We start from the raw sequence: 19687 nt of genomic DNA, 5'->3' as shown, positions 1-19687 counted from the left end.
TGGAGCAGAAAGGACACTGCGAGTGTGAAGGTGCCTGAGTGGTGCAAGGAAGTTGTGTTGACTGCACACTCCCATAATGCCATTGCCCTCTACGTGTTGCTAGCGAGAGACCCATCAAAATGTGGTGGTCTGTGTTTTGCATGGAACCATCGAACTTGTGCCCCTGCATGGTGCGTGTTGGAGCAAAGAGGAGCAGAGAGGGAGCCAATTGCCAGAGCCATCTGCTATCTGATTCCGGGTAATTGTCAAAAGTAAATTATTCTTCAGAAATTTTTAATTTGGGCAAAAACCAGTGGAATTTTGATTCCAAAAATCAATTTTTTTTGTTGAAGAAAGAAAAACAAAGTTTTTAATTAATTTGAAGAATAAAATTGTTGAAAGGTTTTTCAGAAAATAATTTTTTTTCTGAAGAAAGAAAAAACAAAGTTTTTTCATTGATTTGAAGAATAAAAAGAAAAAAAATTGTTGAAGGGGTGTTTTAAAGAAGGGAATTAAAGTTTTTTTTTTTTTTTTTAAAGGAAACAAAACCATAGATTGAAACCCTAGAAAAATGGCCAAGATGTCAAATGCAAAATTCGAGGTAGAGAAATTCACCGGAAAGATCAATTTTTCTCTTTGGAAACTGAAAATTAGGGATCTACTTGTGCAACAAGGGTTGCATAAGGCATTGGATGGGGAAATTAAGAAACCTGCAAATATGACTACTTAAAACTGGGAGGAATTGGATGCCCGAGCTCTCATTACCATCCAGTTATGCCAGGCGAATGGAGTTCTCTTCAATAATTTTGAAGAGACTAAAGCTTCAGGATTGTGGAGAAAACTGGAAATAATCTATATGACAAAGTCATTAACCAACATAATTTATCTGAAAAGATAGTTATGCCGTCTTCGAATGAAAGAAGGTTCAAACGTTGCAGAACATTTGAATGTTTTTAATACACTTATATGTCAATTAACAGATATGGAAGTTAAAATACAGGAAGAAGATAAAAGCCATAACCTTGATCTGTTCTCTGCTCGAACCATGGGATCACTTTGTAACTTCAACCAGTTTGAGCACTACTAATTCTTTGAAGTTTGAATCAGTCGTGGGAGCTCTCGTGTTTGAAGAAGTGTGAAGGAAATCCAGTACTGAAACAGTTGCATCAGAAGCCATGGTAGCTAGAGGATGCTCAAAGGAAAGGGGAGAAAGACCAAGGGGGTCTTCCAGATCAAAATCGAAGGGTAAGAAGTGTAAGACAAAATGTTGGCAATGCAATAAAATTGGACACTTGAAGAAAGACTATTGGAAATGAAAGGAATCCGTTAACGTGAAGAAGGAAGCGAATCAGGTCAATTTAGGTATGTTAGACAAAGTTTTATCTGTTGAAGAATTATGTATGATAGATGAAACTTCACCTGAATGTAATGTCTCTCAGGGTTTAGATAGCTGGCTGTTAGACTCCGGTGCTTTTCATCACATGTGCCCACCTAGAAATTGGTTTACTTCGTATAAACATGTAAATGGTAGTTCTGTGTTTATGGGTAATAATGTGTCATGTCAGACTATTGGGATGGGAGATATCAGGATTAAGATGTATGATAACATAGTTAGAACATTAACTAGTTTTAGACATGTACCTAATTTGAAGAAAAATTTGTTTTCTTTGGGAGTGTTGGATTCAGATGGTTATAAGTTTACAGGTCAGGATGGCGTCTGAAAAGTCTTTAAAGGAGCCCTAGTGGTTATGAAAGCAGAAAAGGTCGGAAATATTTATAGGTTAAAAGGAAGTACTCAAGTCAGTGAAGCAGCGGTTGCGTCAGAAAAGGAAGAAGTAGGAACTCGTCTATGGCATCAACGATTGGGTCATATGAGCGAGAATGGTCTTCAGATATTGATGAAACGTAAATCTCTTCCCTATCTGAAATCCTTGAAGTTAGATTTCTGTAAACATTGTGTGTATGGAAAATAGTGTAAACAGAGATTTAAATTTGGAAATCATAATAGTAAAGATGTTTTAGACTATATTCATTCTGATATGTGGGGACCATTCCCTATTGTGTCATATGGAGGTGCTCTATATTTTTTAACGTTTATTGATGATTTCCCCCGTAAATTTTGGGTTTTTATGCTAAAAAAGAAAGCTAATGTATTCAATATCTTTAAACAATTTAAAGCAATGGTAGAGAAAAGAACAGGCAAATCTATTAAATGTTTAAGCAGTGACAATGGTGGTGAGTTCACTTCAGTTGAATTTGAACAATACTGTAAGGTTGAGGGAATTATTAGACACAAAACTGTTGTTTATACTCCTCAGAAAAATGGTGTTGTTGAGCATATGAATCAGACTCTTATGGAAAGAGCCAGAAGTATGATCAGCAATGCTAACTTGCAAAAGGAGTTGTGGGCAGAAGCAGTGTCTGGGTCTACTTGTTATTTAGTTAATAGATCACCTTCAGTAGCAATTGATTGTAAAATTCCTAAAGATGTTTGGACAGGTCAGTCATGTGACTATTCACATTTGAGGATATTTGGCTGTGATGCTTATTCTCTTATTTCGAAAAATCAATGTTCAAAATTAGGTCCAAAGTCGAAATGTTATGTCTTTGTTGGATATGACTATGTAGTGAAAGGATATAGGCTGTGGGATCCTACATTGTGGAATATAATCATTAGTAGAGATGTAACATTTGATGAATCCTCTCTTTTAAAATCAAATGTTGAAAGAATTGAACAGGAACAGGTATTGCCAAATCAATGAGTTCAGTTGAAGGCTAGACCTTTCGGTGATAGTCGAAAGGAAGGAGAGACTTCTGGAGAAAAAGGTGTTGAAGACACAAAGGAAGCCATTGAAGCTTCTGAACCAGTTCAACAACCAGTCGGTCTAAGAAGGTCTACAAGGGAAAGGAAAACTCCCAAAAGGTATGAAGATTATGCTTCATATTTTGCTTTGATTACTGATGATAGGGAACCTTCGTGTTATCAGGAAGCAGTAGATGATACAGATAGTGAAAAACGACTATGGAAGAAGAAATGGATTCCTTAGCCAAGAACAATACCTGGGATCTTGTAGAGCTTCTTGAAGGGAGAAGTGTTGTTGGATGCAAGTGGGTCTTCAAACTGAAACGGAAATTTGATGGAAGTATCGAAAGGTATAAGGCGAGACTAGTAGCAAAAGGGTATTCTCAGGTTGAAGTTATATAATTTCATGCGATTTTTTTCTGCAATTGTAAAACTTGTTTCTATTCGTACTGTGTTGGCACTAACTGCATTACTTAATCTTGAGTTAGAACAATTAGACGTTAAAACAGCTTTTCTACATAGTTATTTGAATGAAGAGATATATATGGAACAACCAGAAGGTTTTGTATAAGGTGACAACAGAAGATTAGTTTGCAAGCTCAGGAAGTCATTGTATGGTCCGAAGCAGTCTCCCAGATAATGGTACAAGAAGTTTGATTCCTTCATGGTGAGCCAGAACTTTATAAGAAGTGAGTATGATCATTGTGTATACTTCAAAAGTTTCAATGGCATATTCATTATCTTAGCTTTATATGTTGATGATATGCTTATTGCAAGCAAAATCATGGAAGAGATCAATAGGTTAAAGGCTCAACTTTCTAAGACGTTTGATATGAAGGATCTTGGAGGAGCAAAACATATCTTGGGCATGGAGATACACAGAGATAGGAAAAATGGTAAGCTTTGGTTATCACAACAGAAGTATGTGGAGAAAATATTTGAAAAGTTCTCCATGAACAATGTGAAACCTGGTAATGTTCCACTAGCTTCCCATTTTAAGCTTTCTTTGGTTTTGAGTCCTAGAGCTAATGAAGAAAAGCAGTATATGTCTCATGTACCATATGCAAATGTTGTAGGAAACTTAATGTATGTGATGATATCTACAAGACATAACATTTCACATGCAGTTGGAGTTGTCAGCAGGTTCATGGAAAATCCAGGTAAAGAACATTGGCAAGCAGTGAAATGGGTGCTTTGATATCTAAGAGGCACAGGTGACCATTGCATCGTCTTTAATGGTAGTGAAGGATTAGTCTGTGGATATGTAGATGCTGACTAATGCAGGTGATTTGGACAAGACAAGATCTACTACAGGTTATGTCTTTACTCTTGCAGGTGTTGCAATTAGTTGGATGTCAAAGCTTCAAGAAATAGTTGTGTTGTCCACTACTGAAGCTAAATATATAGCTACTTCAGATGCTAGTAAAGAATCAATCTGGTTAAAAGGTCTGCTCGATGAGATTGGAAGGATGCAGGAGAAAGTGAATGTACTATGTGACAGTCAAAGTGCTATTCACTTGGCTACAAATCCTACTTATCATAGTAGAACCAAACACATTGATGTAAGGTATCATTTTCTAAGACATGTGATCGATGGCAGAAAGTAGCTCTTCAAAAGGTCCATACGTGAGAGAATTGTGCAGACATATTCACAAAGCCAGTTACAGTAGGGAAGCTACGATGGTGTTTAGCTTCTCTTATCAAGTGCTCATGTCCTAAGTATCGTAAAATGCTCAAAATTTAAAGTGCTTAGAACTGGTTCAAAGTTGAATGACTAGAAATTCTTCGTCTTCCCGATTTCGACGCCGCAAACGGTTCGAAAAATGGTCGCCGTGTGAGGAAGTTATGGCAAAAAGAAGAATTTGTCCATAACATTAGAAATTTTAATTTTTCAAAAAAAAAAATTAAAAAATGAATAGTCCGCCTGCACGAAATTTGAGGCAACCACCCAAACAATAAATGTAACTGCAGTTAAGTTGGCAAAATTTTGGCAGGAGTGCCAAATTTGGCGGACCCGCGATAATTGGTGGAGCTATATGGAGTTAATTAAAGTTAGCTCGAGTTTTTCTAGGGGCAAACTGGAGAAACTTAAAATGGCCATAACTTTGGCTAGGAAAGTCGGTTTTGGAAGAATGTTTTTTTGATTTTGGGTATTTTCGACCTTATGAAGCCATTGGTGTAGGTCTTACAGCTACCTGAGGTCATTTTCAGAGGTTTTGGAGCCATGAAAGTTCTAGGAGCCACTAGGGCCCAGTTTTGTGAAGACTGTATAGGGTTGCAGGTATCCATTGGAGGTGATCGAATAGTCAATCCTGAAGGATTCAAGTGTTTTGAATCCATTTTTACCATCTATTTCTCTTGTAGATGCTTCTATTCAACTGTATTTTCAATTTGTGCATTTAATAAAAACAAGGACAAACCCGGTTGAGAGCTTTGGACCGAGCAGACGTAGCCCTCGAGGGGGTGAACTGCTTTATCAACTTCTTTTGCATTTGTGGTTGATTTATTTTGCAGATCAAATTCGTTTTAATGTGTTAAACAGTAAAAGGAAATAACTCTGCTATGCTTAAATGGGTCATGAACAGCTGAAAATTTCATGTGTTTTCTTTCTGCAAGACATGGAAATATTTTAAAGATGTTTAATTTTGAATTGAATACCTTGAAAACAAATTTCAAGTAGTTTCAAATTCAGATCAATTTGGTATCAGAGCTCAGGTGTTTTGTGAAAAGATCTTCTAACTGTCTTGCAAAGTATTGATGCTTACGAGGTTGAAACTTAAAAGAGGGGAAGGACAGTTGACTAGAGAACGAGAGAATCCTCAGTCAAGGAAGGCCAGAGAGCCATCACCTCCACCTTCAATTTCACCCTCAAGAGTATCAGCAGAAGCTTCAAGGATGTCTAAACATGAAGGAGAAATTCCTACAGAGATAGATCCAAGAGAAGAAGAAAGAGTCTTCAGAAAGGCTTTCTTGGACCTCGCCGAAATGGTGAGGATATTGTACCAAGAAAGAAATGAGAAATTGGCTGGAGAAGGGTCCAAACATCCACATGAAGGAGAGGGTTCTTCAAGAGGTAAGAAGGATGATGATCATTCCAAGAAAGGACATGGAGGAAATGGTGATCCACCACCCCCATCTTCACCTTCTTCCTCTTCATCTTCGTCTTCTTCTGTTCATAAGCATAGATCCTCTTGAAAAAGTCCTTTCTTGAAGCTTGATGTAAAATTCGAATTACCTATGTTTAATGGTGAAGTGAATGCAGAAAAGCTTGACAACTGGATTAGGAAGTTGGAAGTTTACTTGAGGACCCAGAATATGCATGATGATGCCACAAAGATTCAGTTGGTTTCTTTGAGAATGAATGGAGCAGCATTGGTCTGGTGGGAGCCCAAGACTAAAGAGGAGATCAAGAAATTTGGTAAGGTTACCTTAACATGGCCTGAATTTATGTTAGCCATTAAAAAACAGTTTTATCCTCTTGCTCACATGCACAAGGCCATTATGAATTGGAAAAATTTCAGACAACTTAAGGGTCAGAGTGTCCAAGACTACACAAGAATTCAGGAGAAGAGCTCTCTTGTTAGGGGTAGATTTTCAGACCCAGGAAACCTTGCTGAAATGCATTGGTGGCTTGCATAGCTACCTTAGACACACCATCTTGATGTTTAACCCTAGTAGCTTGGACGAGGTTTGTGTCCAAGCTACCCATTTAGACGCAAGGGGAAAAAATGCATTTGAAGAGGGTAGAAACAAGCCCCCCAAGGGGAAAAACAAAGAGAAAACCTCCAAGGGAAAGGGAAAAAAGAATGCATCTGTCAAACAGGAGAATGAGAAAGTGATCTGTAAACATTGTTCTAAACTAGGTCATGAGGAGAAAAACTATTGGAAATTATATCCTAAAAAAAAGACCTCAATTTAACAAACCCAAAGGGAAACATAAAACTGTTTCTACTACATCTACACTACAAGATTTAGGGGAAGATTTAGGTGATGAAACCAAAATTACAGCCATGGGTCTGAAAAACTTGAACGGAAAAGAAATTGAAACTCAAGCCAACACTAGTACCTCAAACTGCAATGTACAAGCTCTTAATGAGGAAGAAAGAATTGAACTGTTTCATGTGAGGGTGATTTCAAAACATACTAAAATTAACACACTTTTTGATAGTGGGTGATCCGGATTTAAACAGGAACACAACAAATTACAGAGATAACCATATACACAAAGATGCAGCGGAAATAATACTTCATTTCATTAATGGAAAATACTGAAATATGCTTACAAACAGAAATGGCAATAAACTAGCTAGGGCGATGGTAGCTTATCTCTGAGAAGAGATGTGATGGCTACATGCCTCTGAACTGTTTTGAACTGTGTTACAATGAGGCTCGAGGGCCTATTTATTGTTGAGAAACAATGGAAAACCCTTCACATTCCAAAACCTAACCCTAGAAGATGAAACGCCAAATTGTGGGCCCCGTTTTCGGGTAAGTTGGTACATCAACTTCCCGGGGTCGCGAATTGGTCATACTCTCTCCGTTTGACGTGCATGATAGCCCGTTGGAAAGATCTCTCCGAGGACTATGACGGAAACGACGATGTTTAGGCGGTGGATTTCCCAAAAAACGTCGTTTAGGGCCTCAAAACGGCTCCGAAAGTTCAGGACCCGAAAAACTGCTAAAAATAGTAAGTTGTGCTACAATTAAGGAAACTGAAAATGCTGAGAAAGACAATGGTGGGGGTCCAGGTGGACTTCGCAGGTGGCCACCAATATCCACCTGGATCATTCCTCCCCCCTTAGGAAGCAATGGTCCCCATTGCGTTGAGCTCCTCCATGAGATGAGGAAAATTCTGCTGAACTTGTTCCCTGCTGAGCCACTTGCCCTGCTGAAGGAGTTGGCCCGCTTTGACAACTCGATACAGTTGGATATTCTGTTGGCGAGTGTTCTTGATCTGTGTGTCCATGATCCGATCAGTTGCAGCTTGTTCCATGCAATCTGTATTTAATTCTGTGGGTTTGAGCTGTTCTGCAATGTCGGATGTGTCTAGCAATGGTGGAAAGTATGGCCGAAGGCAGTCCACATTAAATACTGGGTGCAGGCCAAGGAATGGTGGAATGCTGAGCTCAAATGCATTGTCTCCCATAGCCTTAGTAATGGTGTAAGGACCATATCGGAGTGGTCTCAATTTCTGATAGGCTCCAGTAAGGCGTTCCTTTTGCAAATGCAACCAGATTTTGTCGCCCACCTGAAACTTGTGTGGCACCCAATGTTGATCATGTCGCTGCTTGTACTTGGCATTTGATTTCTCAAGAATGTCATGGACCTGCTGGCGAATATGTTGGATGTGCTCAATGAAGCTGGTGGCCTTATCTGTTTCGGACTGGACATGAGCTGAATTCATGTGAGTAGCTGCAAGTGGCATGGCCACATCAATGGGGCATAGTGGCTGGAATCCCAAACCCACCTGAAAAGGGCTATGGCCAGTGGAGCTATGAAGAGCTCGGTTGTAGCTGTGCTGAATGTAGGGGAGGCTCTCGTCCCATGTGCGTGGATGCTTTGAGTTATACATGCGCAGAATGTGCACAATCATCCTATTGACAACCTCTGTCTGGCCATCAGTTTGAGGATGGAAGGCTGTGGACTTCGTGAGTTTGGTGTCCAGCATTGACCAGAGACTGGACCAAAAGGTGCTGAGAAACCGACTGTCCCGATCTGAGATGATAGACTGTGGGATCCCAAAGTGCACCCACACTCGTTCAAAGAAGAGTTTAGCAGTGGCTTCTGCTGTGATATTCTTCTTGCAGGCCATCATAATGGCCATCTTTGAGAACCTGTCGACGACCACAAAAACACAGTCATTTCCATGCTTAGTGGAAGGAAGGCCTGACATGTAATCCATGGAGATGGATTCCCAAGGTCGACTAGGGGTAGGCAACGGGGTATAGAGGCCTTGCTTCTTAATGGTCGGTTTGGCAATGGCACAGGCAGTACATGATCGGATGTACTTCCCAACATCCTGTCGAAGATTCGGCCAATAGAAATAGTTTTGCAGTACTGCCACTGTTTTCTCGACCCCGAAATGCCCAGCAGCCCGACTGTAGTGTGCTTCCCAAATCATCTTGGCACGCTCGCTTGAAGGAACACAAAGGTGACCGAGGTGGCATAATAGGGCATCCTGGAGGTGAAAATCTGCAACCTGCCGACCCTCCAAGAGTGTCTGGTATGTGTGGCCGAATTCTGGGTCGCTTTTGTAGAGAAGTGGCCAATCAAAAGTCTCGTGCCCGCAAGAGTTGAGCACGGTGGTTAGCGCCATGATCGGTGGTCGACTGAGGCAATCTGCAACATTATTGGTGCTGCCCTTTTTATACTTGATATTCAAGTGAAACTGTTGCAGGTATGTAGACCACTTCTGATGGCGATCATTCTGCAATTTCCCTTGGGTCTGTATGAACTGCAGAGGTCGGTGGTCTGTGTGGATGACCGTTTCCTTCCCCAAAATGTAATGCTTCCATTGTCGGCAGGCCTGTACAATGGAATACATCTCTTTATCATAAGTGGGGTACTTCCGGACTGTGTCTGAAAGTGTTTCACTGTGATATGCCACTGGATGTCCATGTTGAGTAAGGACTGCCCCAATAGCATAGTCAGAGGCATCTGTCTCGACCTCAAATGGTTGTTGTAAATCTGGTAACGCGAGCACTGGTGCCGTGCAGAGGCGATCCTTCAACTCCCTGAATGCCTTCTGTTGAGATTCAGACCAAAAGAATTTTGCTTTCGCCCCGCCCTTGGTGACTTGACTCAAGGGCCAAGAAATATGAGAAAATCCCAACACAAACCTGCGGTAGAAGTTGGCAAGACCTAGAAAGCTGCGGAGCTCTGTTAGAGTGGTTGGAGAGGGCCAATCCCAAATGACTTGGACCTTGGCTGGATCGACATGCACCCCCTGTTCATCAATGATGTATCCCAGATACTGAACCTCGGTCATGCCAAAAGTGCATTTCTCCAAATTGGCACATAGCTTGTGTTGCGCGCAGTGTTTGGAGAACCTGTCGGATGTGGTGGAGGTGCTCTTCCCAACTCTGGCTGAAGATCAGAATGTCATCCAAGTATACTACTACAAAGGAGTTGGTGAATGGCCGCAAGATGTCATCCATTAGCCTCATAAAGGTTGCAGGAGCATTCGTCAATCCGAAAGGCATGACCAACCATTCGAAGAGGCCCTCCTTGGATTTGAAGGCAGTCTTCCACACATCTGAGGGTTCAATTGGTACCTGGTGATATCCTGACTTCAGATCGATCTTGCTGAAATATTTTGCCCCCTTTAGTTGGTCTAGGAGGTCATCAATCCGCGGGATCGGGTACCTATTACGGACAGTGATCTTGTTCAGCGCCCGATAGTCAATACAGAGTCTCCACGTCCCATCCTTCTTCTGTACCAACACTATCAGGCTCCCACAGGGCGAAGAACTCGGACGGATGTGACCTTTCTGTAGGAGCTCCTGAATCTGCCTCTTGATTTCATTGTTCTCCAGAACGGAGCGCCGATAAATTGGTCCATTGGGTAGCGGCGCACCTGGGGTCAGATCGATGGAGTGCTTGACTTGACAGTGCAAAGGAACCCCTGCCGGGGAGGTGAAGATGTCTTCGTACTCCTCCACAATCTTGTCCATCTGTAGCTGCCGTGCAGAGGGACCCCGTTTGGAGGCCGCGACCACTGTCTTCTTCTTCCCTTGAGGGCGTATCATCAGGAAAACAAATTTCCTGGTTTTGGAAATGATCTTACTGCATTGTTTTGCAGTAATCAAAGAGATGGCGGCAGGTGGTGCTACCTCTGGTATCCTGAACAACTTATTTCCCAATGTAATAATAACAGCACGAGGCCTTGATTCATACACAACATGTCGCTTCCACAAGTATGGTTGTCCTAGTAATACATCACAAACTTCAAGGGGAGCAATGTCACACAATACCTCATCCGTGAAGGGCTTGATGTTGTATGGAAGGCGACACTGCTGGCTCACGCGAAGATCTCGCCCTTGGTGAAGCCACCCAATGGTGTATGGTTGTGGATGTGCTGTGGTCGGTAAGCCCAACCGCTTCACGACCTCTGCCGAAATGAGGTTCTTTTGACTCCCGCTATCAACAATGAACTGTATCGGGGAGCCCTTTACCCACATCTGGGAGTGGAAGAGACGCTCCTCCTCCTCTGGATCTTCGGGTTCATTTTTCTGGATCTTTGCGGTAGCAACAGTGGCGCTGGGATCCGCATCAATGATCTGCTTCCCTTTTTCATACCCCTTATCGGGTTCTGACTCAGAGTCGGAACATGCATCTGATTCTGAAACCTTTAGCTCAGCCACCAGTGACTGCTTGGCCCGACACTCACTTGTGTTGTGAGTGGAGCTCTTATGGAACTCGCACCATTTTCCAGTGTCCTTTCTCGGCTTCGCGACGTTGCTCTTTGCTTGCAGCTTTGGCTGGTTGTATTGGGCTGTCCCGCCTTGGCTTTGTCCTTTTTTCTGTGGTTTAGGGGCACCTTTCCCCTGCTTTGGATTCGCAGATCCAAAGTCTCGCTTCTTTTGTTTAAACTTCTGCTCGACCTTGACGGCATACCGGTATACTACGCCGAGCGAGGGGATGTTTAGGAACTGTATTTCTTCCTGGATGTACTTGTGCAGGCAACCACGGTATTTGAGTATCAAATGTTGCTCTGAATCCTTGATACCCAACTTTGTGCGAAGGGTATGGAAAAGATTGGTGAACTCCGGTACGTCTTGGTCCCTTCCCTGCCGCAGCGGGGTCCACTTTATGTATTCATCCTCATAGCTTCCGACAGGGTAGTACTGCTCCTTGATGGCATCCCGGAACGAATCCTAGGTGGGTGCGGCTGAAAATAGTGAGCCAGTACTTTCATCCTTCTACTCGCAGTAGGTTTCCCACCAGTCCTTGACGTGGGGGGCTGCTTTGAGAAGAGCAAAAACAATCTTTTCCCGACTCGAAAATTCATGAACAGAAAAATAACCCTCTAGCAGATTTAACCATTTATCTACGGCATCGGCATCTATCTGACCCTCGAATATGGGGATTTCAAAATTAACTTGTACCTTAAAGGGTGTGGCGTTTCCAGAGGAGCTGCTAGAAGCCGATGCGCCGCTTCTGGGTAGCCGCTGAAGGATCTGCGCAAAGCTGTCCATCATCGCGTTCCGTTGTCGCTCGAGCGCTTCTTCGAGCAAGATTTTGATGGGATCTCCTGCCCCCTCGTCTTTCTTCTCGTCCGCCATGGGAGGCCGTCGGGATTTGCGAGGCTGGTCTTACAAAGGTTCAACCAGTTCAAGCCCTACCTCCTTATATCCCGACCTTGCTGGGGACATGCAAAGAAAAACAGAGAAAAAGCAGACCCCTCTGATACCACTGATCCGGATTTAAACAGGAACGCAACAAATTACAGAGATAACCATATACACAAAGATGCAGCGGAAATAATACTTCATTTCATTAATGGAAAATACTGAAATATGCTTACAAACAGAAATGGCAATAAACTAGCTAGGGCGATGGTAGCTTATCTCTGAGAAGAGATGTGATGGCTACATGCCTCTGAACTGTTTTGAACTGTGTTACAATGAGGCTCGAGGGCCTATTTATTGTTGAGAAACAATGGAAAACCCTTCACATTCCAAAACCTAACCCTAGAAGATGAAACGCCAAATTGTGGGCCCCGTTTTCGGGTAAGTTGGTACATCAACTTCCCGGGGTCGCGAATTGGTCATACTCTCTCCGTTTGACGTGCATGATAGCCCGTTGGAAAGATCTCTCCGAGGACTACGATGGAAAAGATGATTTTTATCAAAAAAATCGCTGGCGGTGGATTTCCCAAAAAACGTCGTTTAGGGCCTCAAAACGGCTTCGGAAGTTCGGGACCCGAAAAACTGCTAAAAATAGTAAGTTGTGCTACAATTAAGGAAACTGAAAATGCTGAGAAAGACAATGGTGGGGTTCCAGGTGGACTTGGTAGGTGGCCACCAATATCCACCTGGATCAGTGGGTCACAAGCAAACCTTATATCAGAGGACTTGGTCAAGCTACTTAAACTTAAGACCGTTCCACATTCGAAGCCATATCCACTTGGATGGATTTGCAAGGATGCAAATTTACAAGTTTCAAGGAAGTGCACTTTGCGCTTTGCAATTACTGCACATTTTGTTGACAGTTGAACTTGATGTGGTACCTTTTGATATAGCAGGAATTGTTTTGGGAAGTCCTTACTTATTTGACAGGAAAGCTATCTTTCATCGCCATGAAAACAAATATCATCTTTTCAAAGATGGCAAGGAGTTCATTGTTAGAGCTCATCGCAAGAAGACAAATATAGCGATGGTGAATGCAGGACAGGTAAAAAGGCTGGTCAATTCAAGTAAGAATTTTGTTCTTCTTATGATTAAGCCCAAGGTTGATGTGAATCATGAGTCATTTGACAATTGTGATCCAGAACTTAAATCAGATCTGTATGATGTAGTTGATGCATATCATGAGATGCTTCAGGAGCCAACAGGTTTGCCTTCTAAGAGGGAGATTCAGCATGAAATCCATTTGCATCGAGATTGTCCTCTTTCAAACATAGGCATGTACCACATGTCTATTATGGAGAATGCTGAAATAAAGAAGCAAATCAAAGAGTTGTTGGACAAGGGTTTCATAAGGCCAAGTACTTCGCCATGTGGGTCACCGATTGTATTGGTTCCAAAGAAAGATGGCACTTGGCGTATGTGTGTTGATTTGCGGGCCTTGAACAAGATAACGGTAAAGAATCATTACCCAGTCCTAAGGATAGATGATTTGCTAGACCAGCTGAAAGATGCTCGATATTTCACTAAACTAGACTTGCGCAGTGGATATCATCAAGTAAGAATTGAGGAAAGTGACATATGGAAGACAGCCTTTAAAACCAAACAAGGACTCTTTGAGTGGCTTGTGATGTCGTTTGGTTTGTGCAATGCACCTGAAACTTTCATGCGGGTAATGGATGATGTCTTGCGTCCTTTTATTGATGATTTCATTATTGTCTACTTAGATGACATCTTAATTTTCAGCAAGTCTAGAGAAGATCATGTCATGCGTGTTAGAAAAGTACTTGATGTTTTGAAGAAGAATGAGTTATTTCTTAAAATATCAAAGTGTGAATTTGGAAAGACTTCTTTGGTTTATTTGGGACACATAGTAGGAGGAGGTGCTTTGAGAATTGATCCTGCTAAGATTGAGGTTATTGTGAAGTGGCCTACTCCCAAATACATAACAGAGGTAAGAAGTTTTTTGGGTGCAACTCAATATTGGAGGAATTTTATCTCTAACTTCTCTTCTATAGTAGCTCCTATGCATGCAGTGACAAGTGTGAAGCATGCTTTCCAATGGGGAGGCAAGAAGCAAAAAGATTTCGAATCTTTGAAAGAGAAGATTAGTTCAGTCCAGTCCTTGCATTACCGGATTTGAGACAGCCATTTGAGATACACACTGATGCTAGTGATTATGCTATGGGTGCAGTTCTTCTACAGCATGGCAAGCCTATTGCTTTTCATTCTGAAATTTTTAATGGTGTTGTTGTAAATTATCCTACATATGATAAGGAGTTGTATGCGTTGGTACAAAGCGTCAAAAAGTGAAAACACTACTTGATGGACAAAGAAACTGTTATACATACCGACCATCAGCCTTTACAGTACTTGCAATCACAAAGCAAGTTACAACAGTCATGACACTTCAGATGGATGGGCTTCTTGCAACAGTTCTATTTGGTAATAAGGTATAAGAAAGGTACTTTGAACAAGGTTGATGATATGCTTTCAAGGCCTATTATTGGTGTTGTTACTTTACTTAAGAATGATTCCATTATAGATAATAGTTACATAGAACAATATGCATCTGATGATGACTTTAAAGAGGTGTATGCTAACTTGAGTAAAGGAAATCATGTAGAGGAAAATGACTATCACATGCATAACAATTTGTTGTTTCATTTGGGCAAGTTGTGTATACCACAGGGGGAGAGGATAAATGTCATAAGAGAAGCTCATTATTCTCTTATTGCTGGCCATTTTGGTGTGAGAAAAACAGTTGCACATCTACAGAGGTATTGTTATTGGCCTCGCATGGTAGATTTTGTTTCAAGGTTCATAAGAGGTTGTTCATTATGTGCTACAAGCAAGCCTAGCAACAGGAAGCCTCGTTTGTATACTCCTTTGCCGGTACCTTCTAGACCATGGGAGAGCATCTCTATGGATTTTGTAGGAGGTTTGCCAAAATCTCGAAAGCAACATGATTATTTATATGTAGTAGTTGATCGTTTCAGCAAAATGTGTCTACTTATGCCTTGTAAGAAAACTATAACTACTGAACAAACTGCTGAATTGTTTTTTCATCATGTATGGATTCACTTTCGTTTGCCTACTTCCATTAATAGTGACAGGGATTCCAAATTTGTGGGGAATTTTTGGTCCAACCTGTGGGAGATGATGGACACAAAGTTGAAGAAAAGTACCGCTTTCCATCTGCAAACAGATGGACAAACCGAAGTTGTGAACAGAACCATTGTGCACCTCTTGAGAGGTTATTGCAGCAAGCATCCCAAGCTTTGGGATGAACATTTGCACTACATACAACATGCTTACAATCGTGCTAAGCACTCTTCCACAAACTCCTCACCATTTGAAGCTTGTTTTGGTTATTTGCCAAAATCACCTCTTGATTTCATTCTTGAGAAAGATGTTGCCGTTGAGGGACATAATGACATTGACAAAGCTCGTTCATTCATTGAAAGGATTCAGCAAATACATCAGCAAATTCAAGAACAACTTGAGAAGAGTCAAGGCAAGTACAAGGAAAGACACGACAAACATAGAGTCGATCACAAGTTTCAAGAAGGAGATGAGGTATCACTGTACATTAGTAAGGAAAGGATGCAAGGAGAAGGTAAAAAGCTGAAGCCTATTCGTTATGGTCCATTCAAAATCCTCAAAAAGGTTGGAAATAATGCTTTTCAATTAGATTTGCCTTCCTACATGCAAATGTATTCTGTTGTTAATGTGGAGAACTTACGTTTGTATGAACCTCCTTTGATTGTTGATCATGAAAGTGTTATTCAGCTGCCATCTATAGAAGATTTCTTTCCAAAATTCTTAGATGAGCTGAAAGAAGATACAATCATTAACAGAAGGACATGCACCTCAAGAAGGGGCAGTGTAGATTATGTTCGGGTTGGTTTCAAAGGCAGCAAACCGAATAAGGCAAAGTGGATGGAGGTGGACAGAGTGAGGGAGTTGTACACTCACCTCTTTAACAGGTATTTGAAGGCTTTTGGGGTCCAAAAGCTTCCCAATGGGGAGGCGTGATCAGGTGCTCATGTCCTAAGTGTCGTAAAATGCTCAAAATTTAAAGTGCTTAGAATTGGTTCAAAGTTGAATGACTAAAAGGTGCTCGTCTTCCCGATTTTGGCACCGCAAACGGTTCGAAAAACGGTCGCCGTATGAGGAAGTTATGACAAAAAGAAGAATTCGTCCATAACATTAGAAATTTTAATTTTTCAAAAAAAAATTAAAAAAGGAATATTCTGCCTGCACGAAATCCGAGGCAACCACCCAAACATTAAATGTAATTGGAGTTAAGTTGGCGGAATTTTGGCAGGAACGCCAAATTTGGCGGGCCCGCCATAATTCGCAGAGCTATCTGGAGTTAACTAAAGTTAGCTGGAGTTTTTCTAGGGGCAAAGTGGAGAAACTTTAAATGTCCATAACTTTGGCTAGGAAAATCGGTTTTGGACGAATTTTTTTTTGATTTTGGGTATTTTCAACCTTATGAAGCCATCGGTATAGGTTTTATAGCCATCTGAGGTCATTTGTAGAGATTTTTGAGCCGTGAAAGTTCTAGGAGCCACCAGGACCCAGTTTTGTGAAGACTGTATAGGGTTGCAGTCATCCATTGGAGGTGATCGAATAGTCAATCCTGAAGGATTCAAGTGTTCTGAATCCATTTTTACGATATATTTTTCCTGTATATGCTTGTATTCAACTGTATTTTCAATTTGAGCATTTAATAAAAACAAGGACAAGCCCGGTTGGGAAATTTGGACCCAGCAGAGGTAGCCCTGGAGGGGGTGAACTGCTTTATCAACTTCTTTTGCATTTGTGGTTGATTTATTTTGCAGATCAAATTCGTTTTAATGTGTTAAACAGTAAAAGAAAATAACTCTGTTATGCTTAAATGGGTCATGAACAGCTGAAAATTTCATGTGTTTTCTTTCTGCAAGACATGGAAATCTTTTAAACATGTTTAATTCTGAATTGAATACCTTGCAAACAAATTTCAAGTAGTTTCAAATTCAGATCATTCTCTTGGCTTGCAGAAAAGATGATGAATGGGCATGGGCAAGGGATTAAGAAAATTGTTGTCAAGGTAGAGTTTGTTAATTTGACAACGAATTATGTAATTTTGGGTAAAATGTAACTAGTTAGTTCTATACCGAAATGGTAGCTATGTAAGAGAGAAGGTTGATATATAACTAGTGAATGCCTAAGAAATGTAATCATAGAGAACCATTGTTGAATTAATAGAGATTCCAATCCCTTGCCCCATGGATGTTTCCTTGACACCGTGTCAAGCTTTTACCACGTAAATCCTGTGTTTATGCGTGTGTTTGGTTTCGGTTTCTTTTCTTGGTCAATATATAACTGAATGTTTAAGGCCCTGGAAGGTTGAAATTCTGGAACTTCATGGCCGGCCCCACGAACCGTGGCAAATGTCAATCCCTTGTAAATTACACTATATCCTCCTATCTGTACAAATCTTGATGTGGAATCAGAAAATTTCTGCACATAAAATATCAATCTTCTCATAACGTTATATGTGAAATTAATGACACTTCTATCTAATTACCTCGTCGCCATCAAGCCAGGGGTACCATGGAGTTTCAATTGGAAGTTTGAGTTTATTAATGGAGAATCTTGTAGAGGTGACGGGCACTACGCTATCAGTGTCCCCACTGAAAACCAAACAAAAAATCCAGAGATCGTTCTCATGATAAAATAACAAACTTGTCATGCGCCGCGGAGAAGAAGTCATTAAAATTCATAGCTATAGATAAGTATTCGCAGGCCTGTTGGAATAAGATGGCGGCTATAGATTTCAAACATACTTCGGGGAGTGTCGTTCCAAGAAGCATAAACGATATTACTTAAGGTAACACATTGCAAGAAATCAATGAATTTCCAGAGGTAAAACAAATTTGGTGGGTGTTTTGCTTTGAACTTAAAAATAAATTATTATTATTAATTTGCTTTGAGGAGTCTCACTTGGATTGCACCCAGACTGTTTCCTTTGCATGTATGGCTTTCTGAACATCGGGTCTATTAAGATACGAGTGTACGTAGTAATCAATGCAAGGATCATATCCAGGAATTTCAGCTTCTTCCTGCTTTTCACACAAGTATGTTCAATGAAAATTTGAGGCTATAGAAGCTTATCTTAACTCACATATAAATTTATCTAGAGTATTTTTGAAGACTTATTATTATCTTCTTCATTTAGATTTAATTTCCTGCATAACCAAAAAAAAAACTGTTTAAAGCTTATATAAGTGTATTACTGTAATGACATTCAAATTTCAACCATTATATTATATAAATTTCTAATTTACACACCTTGGCTTGGCCGGATGAATTAGTTGGACATAGGGGAGCAAAGATGTCATACGGATCGATACTTCCCGTGTCTGGGATTACGAGATCGAGACCAGAGCTACATGTCCCTATATTTGATTCGATTAGAGCTTCATAAGTTTCATCCGATATTAAAGCATGTGTCCACGGGTACGTAATTTGTCCAAGAATATCCGTCTCGCAGTTCATTAGGCCGTTCCCCACCTGCATAAGTTAAATGAGTAAACTTGAAATTGGTAGTATACTCTAGTTTCAAAAATTCTGGACTTGCACGATGGACTGAAATTGATTGTATACATAGTTGTAAATTTCAATTTTATTGCTGTGGTTGGAAATGCGCTTCTTTATTGTTACAGTAATTATCATATTATTTGTCTTGGGTATCATTTAAGCTGGTTAATGGTCCATTTGTACCTCAACTAATGGCCACCCTTGAAACATATTACTAACCTCCTAGTAAACTAATTAGAATTGGAAGTTTATTACTCACCTCACCTACATAATAATGTGGTGTAACCTAAAACCTTAATATGATATTAAAATTTTTATTATTCATGGGTAATCAATTACGTGAGCTAATTGCCACCCTTGAAACATATTACTGACCTCCTAGTAAACTAATTAGATTTGGAAGTTTATTAATTTGTTTTTGATGTAAAGGAAAATTTCAACTGATTTGTCCTACCACTCAATATTTTTGCCTCGTGTATTCTGTATCTGAAACTAATGAAATTGTATCTGAAAAAATCTGCTTTGAACTCACCATTACTCCTTTGAAATTAATGAAAGATGCCAGCGACAACCTTTGGTGGTGTAAAATTGTTGCAGCCAACTCCTACAGTGATGCTCCGACACTCAGCGTTAACACTCACAAAAATATCAATATTTTTCTATAAATCCAACGAGTCTTGCATTTATTCAGAATATCACAGCTTTCAGAAGATTTCAAGAGAGATATGTTTAATAAAAAGAAAGAGTATCACAGTTTTCAGACAAATTGTTGGACAACTTTGTTTAATATGCAATCCTCGCATAATTTGACTCGTTACATATCATTTTTGAAAGAAAAAAAACTAGATCTCTAAAGATATGGCCATTTTGAGAATTTCCATTGGATAAAAGAACATTATATTATGTATTATTACCAGCATAAACCTGTTGAACCAGCTCACCAGGAATGCATACGCGTCTTTAGCTG

At 40.5% G+C, this 19687-nt stretch overlaps 1 protein-coding gene and 1 pseudogene across 1 annotated transcript in view; both read right to left on the bottom strand.

The window, feature by feature from the left end:
- Nucleotides 1–17667, bottom strand: part of LOC149195552 (putative serine carboxypeptidase-like 23) — a 50506-nt pseudogene extending 32839 nt beyond the window's left edge.
- Nucleotides 17668–18350: 683 nt separating this feature from the next.
- LOC149195551 (serine carboxypeptidase 1-like) overlaps nt 18351–19687 on the bottom strand; it is a 42740-nt gene continuing 41403 nt past the window's right edge. The window contains exons 5-7 of the mRNA XM_089407952.1: nt 19635–19684; nt 18472–18693; nt 18351–18368 (exon numbers count right to left, since the gene is read on the bottom strand). Coding sequence (XP_089264078.1) covers nt 18351–18368; nt 18472–18693; nt 19635–19684 — 290 coding nt within the window. The remainder of the gene's footprint in view (nt 18369–18471; nt 18694–19634; nt 19685–19687) is intronic.

The sequence above is a fragment of the Pinus tabuliformis genome, chromosome 2_2, assembly GCF_031772625.1.
Source record: "Pinus tabuliformis cultivar Carrire ecotype Pingquan chromosome 2_2, CPIR1, whole genome shotgun sequence".
NCBI lineage: Eukaryota > Viridiplantae > Streptophyta > Pinopsida > Pinales > Pinaceae > Pinus > Pinus tabuliformis.
The sequence above is the reverse complement of the archived record's forward strand: the minus strand, read 5'-3'. Positions and strand labels throughout refer to the sequence as shown.